The 14,267-nt window shown below is 38.7% G+C and overlaps 1 protein-coding gene across 1 annotated transcript in view; it reads left to right on the forward strand.

The window, feature by feature from the left end:
• stk32a (serine/threonine kinase 32A) overlaps positions 1 to 13,242 on the forward strand; it is a 60,035-nt gene extending 46,793 nt beyond the window's left edge. Inside the window, exons 8-12 of the mRNA XM_053331653.1 lie at positions 475 to 591; positions 2,642 to 2,767; positions 4,349 to 4,477; positions 11,352 to 11,360; positions 13,183 to 13,242. Coding sequence (XP_053187628.1) covers positions 475 to 591; positions 2,642 to 2,767; positions 4,349 to 4,477; positions 11,352 to 11,360; positions 13,183 to 13,242 — 441 coding nt within the window. The remainder of the gene's footprint in view (positions 1 to 474; positions 592 to 2,641; positions 2,768 to 4,348; positions 4,478 to 11,351; positions 11,361 to 13,182) is intronic.
• The last annotated feature ends 1,025 nt before the right edge of the window (positions 13,243 to 14,267 follow it).

Raw genomic sequence — 14,267 nt, forward strand, 5'->3', positions numbered from 1 at the left:
AGAGACTCAACAATCCCCCAAGAGCAAGCACTTGATGACAGTGGCAAGGAAAAAGTCTTTAACAGGAAGAAACCTCCAGCAGAACTGTGCTCTAGGTGGGCGGCTATCTTAATTGACTGGTTAGGTAGGGAGAGAGAGAGAGGAGAAAGAGAGGGAGGGAGTTGGAATCCATGGTGCTAAGCCTAGCCTCCAACACTACAAATAAACTATATTTATTACATGTACCATTATCACTAAAGGAGGCAGAGGAATAGCTGAACATATGACACATCCATAGTATTGAAGCAAGGCAAAATTAACTTGAGTTCAGAGCAGCCAAAACACTATCAGTAACATAGTCGGCAACCGGAAATGAGACAATACGCTTACCACAACAGGTCAGCAGCATGTATTTATCAAAGAAACTCCTGTAGGCAGTGCATGACTATGAATACAAGTGACACAATATCTCCTTTTCTCATCTCCCTGTTTCAGAGGCCGTATGTGATGAGATCGAGCACCCCGGCTAATGAGATCCTTCAGACGTTTCACAAGGTCCATCCAAGTTACCCAGCAGCCTGGTCTTTGGAAATGAAGTCTCTTCTCAGAAAGGTACAGTAAAGGAGTGGCACAGGCATAATGCATTCCCTTTTATGTGAATCAACACCACTAAGTGGCAAAAAGAACCATGCCTGCTATGAACAAAATGCTTTTATCACAATCCCAGATCTTACAACTACTAACCATTGCAATATGTGCCAAATGCGTATACATACATAGCTTGACATCTAGGATGTTAACATCCCTCTAAACTAAGCCTAGGGGGTAACATAAAAACAGTACATCTGCCCTCATTTCATGCACAGATTTGATGTTTTTTTTATTTCTGTTTCATTGCATGCCTGTGTGTGCAGGGTTAGCTAATGTTACACAGTCCCCAAAAAGTATTGCTTCATGCTTCATGCGTCTCCTCTCGTTATCCTTCAAGGGTTTGTAAAATAATTTTGCCTTAATTGTCTCTTCTTCTATTTTGGCAATCAATTGCACCAGCTACTCTTTGTTTAGACATTTTGGTAGTGTTTTTCCTCATGTGAATACTCAGTGGCAGACGCAGATTGTTAAATCTATGCTGCTGCATAGTGAACATGCTGTCATTTACAGTGGTATTACGTGCATGCCATCTAAAAGTAACACTTACCAGTGCTAAGGAACTGAAGGAACTCTGTTGTAAAATGCTGAGTGCATGCCAAGCTCTTCTCTAATGTGGGTTTTTAAATTGCGTCCACCACACCTCCAGAATGTACTGTAACAGTCATTTATTTCCACCTGCACTTGCCAACTACCTGATGGCAACATTTTACTTCAAAACCCAAATACTCCAATGTAAAATGAAATGTTATTAATATATGTCAAACAAGGCAGCCACAAGATCTAATGTTTGCAAGTCTAGCTTTTGTTGTTACTTTGTAGGTTATAATTGGTATTGTTCTCCTAAGTTACAATTCATTATTTCCTGTGGGCAGACAATTATTAATTTATTGACACCACCACTTAATTTGGGTAACTAAGGTGCATCTAAAGAATCTTGATTAGGGGTTGACTTTCATTTTTGCAGCCCTATTCTGTATATAATGAGTTTATTTGCACATGAAAATGAAAATCTTGTGGCATGCAGCACAGCTTTAGAATTATAATCATATTGATGTACAATCAGTATTCAAAAGCAGAAACGTGTGTTGTTGGTGAAGAACAGTGACTCATTAAGTGTTACATAGATAAATAAATATACGAAGCTGCAGGGATCTCACAAATGCAAGAACACAGAACAATAACTTGGTATTGAAAAATTAAAGATTATTCACAACAGTCCTCAATTACTACAACAGAGATGTACATTCTTTACATTTAATATAATTAGCATATTATTTAATCTCAAAAGTCAATCCATAATTAACTGTTAAAAGAAATCTATTCCTCTTTGTGTTATTAAGCTTCTTGCAAAGCCAATAGACACACTGTTGCTGTAGCATTTGGGTTTTTGTCTTGGCAGCGATCCACTGCAGTCAAACTGTTGCATTGCTTCGTGCTCAGACTCCTCGTACCTCATTGGCATTCAAGTCGCATGTGTAAATGTGTGTGTGTGTGTTTGTGTGTCTGTGTGTATGAGAGGGAGTGAAAGGGAGTGTGTGTGTGTGTGTCTGTGTGTATGAGGGAGTGAAAGGGAGTGTGTGTGTGTGTGTGTGTGTGTGTGTGTGTGTGTGTGTGTGTGTGTATGTGTGTGTGTAAGAGAGAGAGAGAGAGAGAGTGACAGAGAGAAAGACAGTGATGGATGTAAAGAGAATCTTAAGAGAGAATTCCATGCTCAATATATTTGTCCTTTATCCTTCACACTTCACAACTCGCTGAATTCTCTTCATCACCTATATGTATCTCATTTTCTTTACCTCTCCTTCTGCCCCCTCTCCCTGTCACTCTTTATCTCCTTCTTCCTCCATCCTCCCCTCAATATCTCTCAACTCCAACTACTTTGTCCTCATATCCTCATTCTCAGACACATCCTTAAGGGCAAACATGTGCTTCTCTCTCAGCGGGACTCTGCCTCCAACTTTCAGGCATGCCTGGCAACAAACTATTGTTACTCTAATCCTTTTGTCCCCTTCAGTTGCTGTGCATAGATGTCCAGAAGCGCATTTCCTGTCTAGCAGAGCTACAGGATCTGGACTACATGTCAGACGTCAACTGGGATGCTGTGGTCAGCAAGCAGCTTCCTCCAGGCTTTATTCCCAATGTGAGTATCAGAAATAAACTGAGCGCTGCTACCAAACAAAATGTTCAAACCTGAATTGAACAGAACGTTTTGTCTTGCTTTATTGTGTTGCTAATCAGATCATCTATACTTCATCTGATCCACCACACTGACCAATGCTTTATTAACAAAAAAATAGTAAAGAGAAAAAAGGAAAGTATACCATATGATGATTATACCATTTGTAGATGCTTTTATCCAAACTGCCTGCCATATCCTTCCCACACCCATATAAACCCCTATGGGGCGAACATGCAGGGGAAAATATGTAGCCAGGTCTACCCACTCTTTATCTAATCCTTCCTTTTAAGCTGTAGACACCGCCCCCTGCTGGCCTGAGCTGGATCTCCCACTACAGAGTATACAGACACCCTGACAGACTGTACAGATGTAGAGTCAGACAAAGTAGCACACATATGTGCATGTCTCTTATATATAGAAAAAGGCAGCAAAGTCCTCTGCACATGGTCTCTGAATATTTATTATGAGTTTGAGATAGTTACACGTAATAACATTATTAGGCAGGAAGTCGAGCTGTTTAGTTAGCAAGCTGATGCACTATGCTATGTCTGTGGTGTCAGGTTGTTACAGAAGCCACGCTGATATACTGTCCCCAGTTTCAAGGATAGATACTCTACAGGAGAAAAGAGAGCCTACTACCGTCACGAGTCTGGATCATTTCTAATAGTTAATTTGAATCAGTCTCATACAATTGCAATTTGAGAAAAAAACATAGTAGCTGTCATTGGAGTATTTAAATAAAACTAGATTTATAACTATGAAAACAGTTAAATCTTACATTTTATGTGTACAGGCATGATAGATTGGTTTAGGTCCAGTAGTAACAGATATAATAACCATAGCTCTGTTTTACTTGACTCATTGTTAGTCACAATGATGCAACAATTATGCAATACAAAACATATCCTGTATTATTTTATTGAAGTGGCAAGGTGACACTAGCAGGCATTGCTTTCTACCAGAGCTGAATAAATGCAGAATAAATAATGAGTGCTGTAAGTGAATAGATGACTAAGTGACTTCATCTAATTCCAGTAAAAGTCTACAGTGACTGCAGAGCAGCGGGTATCCCCAGAGGCAAGGCTGGCACAGCAGAGGAAAAACACAGAAGATCGATAGGGAATTGACAGTGTCTCTCTATCTAATTACAGGCCTTTCCTCTTTCTTTAGTCCCTTATAGACTATTAATGTTTGGACATGAAAGGAAAACTCAGCCCTTATGTTTTGTGTTCCCAACCCAGTGTGTTTAATGGTTTGGTCCCATTTGAATGAAAGGTCTTTCCAACAAAGTGTTGGATGGCGCATTCAAATGTTATCTTCACATTGCAGTTGGATAGTCTACAGTGATTTAGTATCGTGCAGTAACATCTCTACAATAACTGACTGTCATCAAGTGTTCTTCATCTGAGAGAATTCAAGTGTAGTTTTAGCATTCAGGTTACTTATACATTGTGGCAGGTCTCTGTAAATATTTTATGAATGTGATTCAATATTTAACTCTGTTTTTTACATGAGTGCCTGTATGTGTATGTGACTTCACAGAGGCGGAGACTAAACTGTGATCCTACATTTGAGCTGGAAGAAATGATCCTGGAGTCCAAGCCTCTTCACAAGAAGAAGAAAAGGCTTGCTAGGAAGACCAGGGACCAGGGATCTGATGGCTCTCCACAGGTAAAGCTTTAGAAACAGTAAATACAATGATTACATATCACACATGAGGGATGAAAAGGTTTTGTTCTAAAAGGAGACACCTGTCACTTAAAACAGTAGTAAATTAATACTGTTGAAGAGACAGTGGAAAACATAACTGAGGTTTTATTTGATCAAATCACTTTTATAGACCAGATCATTAATAATTTAGGCACAGTGCTTTTTTCACTACCAGTGTTAAAAAAACAATGTTTAAATATGAATTTAAGATCAATTTTAGGTTGGTTTCTCCTGCCCTCAGTGGATCAAGTATGCCTCTTAAAGGTATCTCCCCCTCTCAGCGTTCATCATTACTCATTAATGAAAGCTGACCGGTGGTTCCATTTGGCCCAGTTACAGGTGATAAGTTGCTTCTTGGTTTTTCTTTTAAATGTGCCTGGAGTGCTATTAAGAATGTCGAGGACACATTTCAGAACTATGTCCTCCGTCACCTTCATCAGAATAAATGGGCCGATTGCCTGCTGTGTGTATGGGGAAGGCAAATAATGCAATCACCTAGCTTTTTAAATTTTATTGCCAGTCTTTCACTCTGGCCACATAAATCAGCTGTTATCCTCTGGGTGTTTATACAAAACAGAGAGGAAAGCACTGAAAGGTTAATTGGCTCGTCTGGTCAAATGAGACATTCGAGGAAGACAGGCATATACACACACCACACATTCCACAGCAGCATTAAGAGCTGATCAGCGCTGCCTTAACTAAACTAACTGTAGCTCAAAAGACCTCAAGTCATTTGCATTTACTTGCATCTTATATCCAAACAAGACATAGTCTGTGTGCTTTTACAAGTAATAATGCAATAGTTTGTTTTTGATCAGGTCATTATTCTACATCATTGCACCACACCATTAAAAATTACCTTTACACGTGTAGTATGCACACAGTGAAAGTGAATATGTTTGGAATTGATCCCAATCAAAACATTAGAACAGTTTATTGGACTCTATTCTAACGGAAGTGAAGCAAGGTGTGGGATCTTGAATCTAGAGCATAAACCTTGTCAGCTTACAATAGTCAAAGCTGGCCCAAAGTGTGCCATGTTTTATGAAAGCTGACAACTGATTGTGGAGGCCTGCCTTTGTATATCAGTGATATTTCACTGTGCAGCCAGACAACATTTGTCATCCCTTGGACTATTCAGAAAAAGAGATCTCCTATTCTAATGAAATAGCAGCCTTTCAGGAAAACCTGGTTTATGTTTTTGGAGACAGATGAGCAAACTGTGTGCATTCAGAATAAGGGAAACTGACATTAAGTTAATAAAATGGATTTGTACTCTTGTTGCATGCATTTCCTTATTAAATCACCTTATCTAGTGTTTGACTAATGTAGGACTGTAATCGAATTCTTTCTGTTGAGTCCAAGATGTCTAGTTGAGTTTAAGTCAATAAGATGCTAAAAGCCAGGAAAGCCCAAAGTCTTAAGAACAATACTAATAATGTTCAGCCTAAGACAAAAGTGCAGTGCACACGCTTATTAAAAACTGACTTATTCGCTTGGCAGGTCTTTCACATGAACAGGAAGAAGGCCACTCCAGAGATTTCTAAAATTGTCTTCAACAACATGTAGTATGTGAGAGTTTTTACACACATTAGTGATGTTTATTAGTGGTGAATAGATCCAGTGGTTAAGATTTGCTGAACTTTCTTGTGGAGATCAAAAGGAGAACGTTATAGAAATACATGTATAGCCTTAGACAAAAATAGTGCAAAGATTCTATGCATGTGCAGAGTGCTAAGATACATTTTTAATGGAAAGGGGGAAAAGTGACGTTACTTTAAATAGCTTACATATTGTAGGTGGTAGTGTACAGTATACACCAATCAGTCAAAACATTAAAACCACCTGCCTAATATTGTGTAGGTCACCCTCATACCACTAACCAGTTCTGACCTATCAAGGCATGGACTCCAAAAGACCTAAGGTGTCTTCTGGTATCTGGCATCAAGATGTTATTAGTAGATCCATTAAGTCTGTTGCAAGGTGGTGCCTCCATGTATCAGACTTGTTTTTTCAACACATCCCACAGATGCTCAATCAGATTGAGACATGGGGAATTTGGAGATAAAACCTCTTTCTCATGTTCCTCAAACCATTCCTAAACAAGATTTGCAGTGTGGCATTGATCTGCTGATAGAGGCCATTGCCATTAAGGAATATTGTTGCCATAAAGAAGTGCACTTGGTCTGCCGCAATGTTTAGGTAGGTGGTACATGTCAAAGTAACATCCAAATGAATGCCAGGACCCAGGGTTTCCCAGCAGAACATTGCTCAGAGCATCACACTGCCTCTGCTGGCTGTCCTTCCTATAGTGCATCCTGGGGCCTATCTCTTTGCCAGGTAAATTATGCACACGCACCAGGTCCAGTTCTGATGTTTCTGTGCACTTTCAGCAGAGTACAGTGGTCAGCATGGGCACTCTGACCGATCTGCAGCTTTGTAGCCTCATACGCAGCATGCACATGCACATTTGTCTATCATATCCAGTATTCACTTTTGTCCTACAGTAGCTCTTCTGTGGGATCAGACTAGATAGGCTAGCCTTTGTTTCCCACGCACATCATTGCGCCCTGAATGCCCATGACCATGTCACAGGTGCATCAGTTATCCTTCCTTGGACCACCCCACAAGACTCGCTGTTACTTGACTGGCTCCATTTTAATGAGATAATCAGTGTTATTCACTTCACCTGTTTTACTGTTTTGGTGATCGGTGTATACAGCTTGTTCAAATACATAGTAATGAATACATATCTTGAGGTACTCTATTAGCCTTGCACAAATCTCTCTTTGTCTGTAGCTATTCAGAATGCTGATCCTGTGCTGCCATAGTTACATTAGTTCTTGTTATTGAACTGATTTCAACATTCTTCTTCTTATTGTTTATCTAGGGTTTTTTGTGGATTTATCCCTGAGCTTTCTGTCCTTCTTGTACCCTGCAATTTTTGTATCCAGTGTTTTCAGTGAATGGCATCCAACTAATCAGCTAAATACCACTCCTTCATTCCTTCGCAGCCAAAGACAAGTCTTTGGGTCCAAAAATGCTTTTAAGAGGAATTATCAAAATCAACTATTCACAGTGAAGTACAATATTAAAACAGTTTACCTTTATTTCAAAATCATTTGTTTGCTGTGTTATTTATTATTCATTTCAAGTTGTCAGATTTGCAGCATGTGCTGATTTGTCTGCCTGCAAAGGAGAATACTTGCTTAACTGTCTATACCAGTTTGTATTTATGTAATGCTTTACCATATCCATTTAAAAAGGACCTGTGGGGCCACTTGTGATCGAATGTTTGGTGTTTGTGTGCGAGAGAAGGAGAGAGGGAGTTTGTGCAGAATTTCTGAAGCATAACAAATCAATATTGAATTAAGACAGTTAGCTGCCCTAATGCCTGTCCCAGACCGCTTCCTTTTCATTACTCTGCAGCTGCTCTGTATTCTTTTTGCATATTCTGCCTCCACGTTCCCCTGTTCTCTTTGCAACCTTCTTCCCCATCCCATCCTGTCCCTTGTCCTCAGACCCCTACCACAATGCTGTCTAATTGTCACCCTCACTCCCCATACAGTTTATGTCCCCTTCCTCATTCATTTTTCTAAGGCCTCTTTTATCTCTCTGCCTCTTCCTCCCTGTTACTGCCACGCTCATAATGTAGTACAGAATTAGCTCAATTAAATCACTGATAATATACAGCAAAAATTTGGACGCATGCTTTGAGAACAAAATAATTTGGCACACTGCCATCACACACACCCACATCTCTCTAATCAGCAATTTCATTCAGGATTACTATTAACTAAATATATGCACACTATCTAACAGAATGTATATAATTTACACCAAGCATTCAAAATAAAAACAGTACAGAGCAAGAAAGTACAAGGGTTACTGCACATATGTACTTGTGCATGTATGTGTGTGTCTGGATGGAACTCAGAATACATTAAAGCCATCTTATGGCCCCCTTTTAATGCCATAGAGTGAAGATGATGTGTATGATTGGGTTTTTTAAATCACAGAAAACGTGTGATTTGAATTAAGTTTGCAAAAATACTTTTCACTGGCATACAGAATTTAATTTAAGACTACTTTAGAGTAATAAACTAAAGCATTACTATTTATCTGTGTTTACAAAGGTTGCTATAGTGTCACCCCAAGTTGTTGCTAAGGTACATTTTGTGTGTGCCAGGGCGTGGTTAGATGGTTGGCTTTAATTGTTACTGTGTTTCCAAGTGGTACCTAGGTGGCAGCCAGGGTGTTCCACATAATAGCCAGAAGGGTTTATCTGGGAGCTTTATCATGCCGAATGTTTTATGTGGTTGGATGTTTAAGGCATCTGTTCTTGTGATTATAGGTGGTTGTGAGAGGCTTAAGAGAGGCTGTCAGAGAGTGTTGTATGATTGTGTTGTAGAGTTTCACTTCGGAGAGAGACAAACAAAAACTGGGTTAAATGTTTTGGTTCAATGGAAAGGAAAGTTCACAAAGACTGAATATTTTTTTCTCTCACACCATCCAGTAGCCAAATACATGAGAAGAATAATTTATGCTTACTTCAAGCCTCTCTGTTTTAGTGCACCTGCAAGTGACAGTAAGTGCTCCACAGAGGAGGATTTTTATGTTTGTTTTTGTTTTTCCAAACTGAAAAGAGGAGACAAACTTGAAATGTATATATGAAAAATGTATAAAATATATAAAAAGCGCAGTAACTCAAAATGAGATGCACTATTAAAAGTCTCAATTAAATTTGTAGCTTAGCATTCTTCCCAAGTTGTTCCCATCATTCTCTTCAATGAAAATACATGCTCGCTGCTAATAGAAGTGATGGGAAATTTCTCAGCATTAGAGATAATAAAGTAGTCAGTGGAAAGAGACACAGAGCTGCAAAGGTATCTGGAGACACAGCTGCGGTATTAATTATAAGTGCAGAGTCATATCTTCTCTTCGGTTTATTTTTTGAAAGCAGGAATATCACCAAAAGAAGTATATTAGGCATTATTCCCGACAAGAAGGATATGAAAAAATTGAACTTATATGAAGTTTCATTTTTGTGAAAAATATATTCCATGGTGCTCTCTAGAGTGGGTTTAAACAATAAAGCATGGGAAACAAAAGAACATGCCATCTATTTATATCTATTTTGTCATTCATAAAACATTTACAATTGAGTTCATCATTTAAAGGTGGTAGTTGTATAATTAATGTATATTTGTATATATAATTTAATGGGAACTTCTGCACATTCATACAGGGTTCATCATTTTACCAACATGCTGTGCTTTTTGTACAGTGTCCTTAATGTATAAATCAGGGCTTCTTTAAATTATAGAGGTATTATTTATTTTATTATACAAAATATTGATGTCATGTAATTCCTATTTCAATTACTATTTACATCAGCAGTCACATTACAAAAAAATCCAGCCTAATCTTGAGACAGAAACACAGTAAGCCAAGACAAAGACGTTGAGAAATGTCCCTGTTGAGCTCTCATCCAGCAGAGAACTCCCTGTTGGCTTGGCTCATTAAATGTAAAGTTTAATCTAGCAAGTGGAACAATTAGCTTCTGAACTGCCTTTTTAAATATATCAAATAAAGAGAGAGAGGAGAGTCTGAGAGAGAGGTGAATTGTCCGTAGTTTAAGCATTTTTATTATTCATCATTGGCAGAGGTTTCTTTTGGCTTCATACATGGATACAGTTTCCAGCAAGCCTCCTCTCAAACCTTTACTCCCTATCTCCATCATCCATCCATCCCATATCAACAATCCTGAACAGAGGGAATCTACAGTCAACATCTGAAATTGCCTTTCAGAACCATGATTTATCGGACTTGTGTTCTGAGACAAAGATGATTATAGATTCTCCAGCAAAATCTATGGTTTTACTTTTCCAGGCCCCTGATTCATACTGTAAATTAATAGCAACTAACAGTAATTGCTTTCTTCCACAGCAAGACAGAGATGAGAAACATTAATTACAGACTGCAGATTCCCAATTGCCAAGACAGAGAGCAGCAAGGAGATGCACAACACTTAGATTCAGTGACTACAGAAGACAAAGCCTGGCGAAAGCCAAGGTGTGGTTCCACAAACCTAATAAAGAATCTTGTATGGCTAAACAACTTTGCTAAGGTTGCACAGACAAGAATTAAGTGACAGAATATACACCAATTTTTTAGACAGATTTTACATGAGACCTTATTTACGTGTCTTGGGCAGTTTGGATAGCTATCCAGTATGAACAAATACATACAACAAAGAAGATTTAGAGATAGACTACAATCGTAGTGCTCAAACCAACATGGTGAGGTGGTCCCCAGGTGTTTTAAGACACATTTTAGGCATGCGTATGTGTCTTAGAGAGATAAATGCTTCAGCTTTACAGAAGTAGTGTATATTTAGTGAACTGTGGGATTAACTTCTACTGAATGTGTCTCCTGTAAAGCAACTGAAATACCACTGAAATTAGCCACATTTCTCCTGTTCTCCTGTTTCATTTAAACATCAACGCAACCACAAAGTAACCTGTAGGCATGAGTGGGAAGTCCATGAGGGCAATAAAATGTGTGTCATGCTTATAATAATTCCATGCCAGTCAGCCATAGTTGTTAGCTTCCTAGCTAAACTGTTATTGTTTTTGCCAATTACCATATAGTTTCAAGTGCACCCTGAGCTAAAGCGCATATTTTTGGCAAGTGTAAATGAACTATTAAAAACGTAGCCTGTGCAGTAGGGTCTGCACCCATTTACAGTACCCTCTTCCTGCAACTGATGACCAGTGCCAGTGCTGTAGATAGTAAAGTCTTGTTCTGGTTCTTTAAATCAAGGCAACCGTAGACATGCTTTGTAAATTAGGTGTTAGATACAGAGTTCGGAAAATAATACAAGGGGGCGCTGTTGAGTCGTTTTGCCACACCCATGTCAAAGTATAGAGTGTTGTATAGAATGTTAACTGGCTGCCCTCCAGATATGTGTGTCAAGTTTCATGATTGTAGACGCATTTTTTGCCTGTCAAAAACAGCATCGCATTTTAATGACGCAGAATGTGTTGCAATGGCAATAGCATTTGATTATGGTTCATGAACTTCAGCAAGTAGCATCATCAAGGTCTTACATTTTAGCTGAGTCAATTTCAGGTGTATCTGCCTGACTTACTAGGAGTAATTAGTCAAAGAATGATGACTATTACTTCATGTTGCCAGTAGGTGGTGTTATGACTGTCACTGAATATCTCTTCAGACTGGGACTCTTAACAAGCTTGGAAAAGATCAGACAAGATCAGAGTAAAGTTATAAGGCTTTGAAATTTCATGGCGAAATATCAGAATATGCTGCACTGCCACACCCACCATGTAAAGTAACTGCCTAAAGTTACACACAGAGAAAAGAGATTGCTACATAGTGGTTTATGTTGGTAATTGTCATTTTTGTGTTGGTTTATAGTTTTAACCATGAGTGGTGTAGCTGTTAGATTTCTTGACAATATATGTACTTTGCTACTGTGTTTCTGAGTTCTGAGTCCCTTGTGTTGTGTGTCAATAAAGGGTTATTTGCCACAATAATATAATAAAAGTTACACGTTCTTATTTGAAAAAGTAACTATGTAACTGAATATTTAAATTGAAAAACAAAATTGAAACAAATCTGGATACACTGAACCTAATTTGGTTGATGGCTTTTGGTCTACTGATGGCTCCTCTCCCACTGTGACAGCACCTGTAGAGGGCCTGGCTTCTGAACTGTGTGATTGACAGGTCTGGGCCGGGAGTCTGAGCAGTGAAGAGGCTTCCTGGTGTCTCAGCTTGGAGCTTTGAGGGCCAGTATGACTAAAGGGGTGTGTGTGTGTCTGTGTGTGTACCATCATGTGTAATCCTTTTTTCTTTTGAGAATGAGGACTGCATGCCTTTACATGGCCTGACATTACAAGGTTTAGGGAAAGGTCCCAAGTGGTCAAGTTGTGGTGAATTCTCTTGTTGAAGGTTAATTTTGATATTTACATTTATTTTTATGTCACATAATCTACACAAGCAAATGAACATGCACGTCTGCAGTTTTTACTTTTTATTTTTACATTCTCTTTCATGTTCTTTTGTCTCTATCTGCTGGAGAGAGAGACAGAAAGAGAAAGAGAGAGAGTAGTGTCATGATGATAATTTATCTCTATGATCCCTCTCCTCACTGCCACCTGGGGCGAGTGAGAAAGCACCTGTCTACTTGTCTGGGAAGTGTGAGAAAGCACCTGTCTACTTGTCTTGGCACTACAGGAGTGAGGACAGCCTGGCATTACAGAGCCGGATGTTCTCACATGATTAAGTGGACCAAATATGTCCATGAGTACATGAACCAGTTAGAGGCATCAGAGCACAAGTGTCCTCTAAAGTTAGGTCAATTTGGCTCTACTGGCATCTTATTAAAGGAGAAAAAACTTATAACAGTAAAGCAGTCGACTGTGTCTGGAACAAATGGTGAGGCTGTATGTGCCAGCTCATGTTTCTATACCATTGCAACAAAGCTATTTTATTGCATTTAAATCAACAAATTAATCAACAAATGAAGCCATTCAGATTCTCCAGCGATTAAAAATACTGAAAAATGACCAGCCCTGAATTTGTTGTTGCTTTGATTGAGTTGCTGATGTTCTATGTTTGTCTCTCCTCCAGAATGGTCAGTTGCAGCAGCGTTTGGATAACGTCCAGAGAGACTTCATTGTCTTCAACAGAGAAAAGTAAGGAGCCTCCAATACCTGTCCAACACATTCTCTACTACAAATACAGTAGCCTATACCTTGTCCAAAACGAATAAGTTATCTATGATAAAATAAGATGATTAAAGTTGTTTTCACTAAAACAAATAATGTCAAATACTGTAGAAGAAACAGCTCCAATGAAAGCTCTGTTACAATAGGTTCACTGTATGCACGATTAACTCTGTAGGTTGATGACTGTAGCCAGACATAGTTTCAAATAGTTTGTTTTTTTTTTAATTAAAAAAACTTTTCCTTGCTGGCTGGTGAAAGCATGTAGGATGGTGTGAATGGACAGTAATGTGGCTATTTGTGGCAGAAGATCTGGTCCAAACATGTGGGTGTGTGATTAAGGCTGAAACACAGAAACTAGCAGGGAAAGTGCCCCCATGTTGATTATAAATTAGAAAATTTTATGTTTCTGTGAGTAAATGTAAAAATGACTCATTTAAAGGCAAGTCCAGAAAGAAAAAACCCTCACGGTTGGTTTGCATAAGTCACTGATTAAGCAGGTATAGTCTCTTGTATTCTGTCTTCACATAAGATATACCGAATAGATGAAGGAAGCTTAGGATTTTGAGGGAAAAAGCTTGAGGTGGGAACTCTTCTTGTAAAAGGCTAAGAGATTTGAAACTAGAAAGATGATAAATGTCTTAAAGATCAGACTGTCTGGAGCTTTGGAAATTTAAAAGTACAGTACTGAGCATAGTTGCCTTCTAGAGGTGTGTATCTCTCCCTTTCTGATTTGAAATGTATCTAGATACATAGTCCACAATCAGACACTTAAATGATACAGATACATTTGTAACAATATAATACAATGTCACACAAAGCCGGTTCAATACGATTACCTCAGTCTCTGGATCGTGAGCTGAATACCTGGCTCTTACATTGGTTTTTCAATATGTATCTGTCAATCTTTACACCCCTATTGCCTTCAGGAGAATCAGTGACATTTGACACCAGGACTTTTAATATAAAATGAGCTTTAAACTCCTTTTGAGTGAAAAT

This window comes from Scomber japonicus, chromosome 13 (assembly GCF_027409825.1).
Source record: "Scomber japonicus isolate fScoJap1 chromosome 13, fScoJap1.pri, whole genome shotgun sequence".
Classification (NCBI taxonomy): Eukaryota; Metazoa; Chordata; class Actinopteri; order Scombriformes; family Scombridae; genus Scomber; species Scomber japonicus.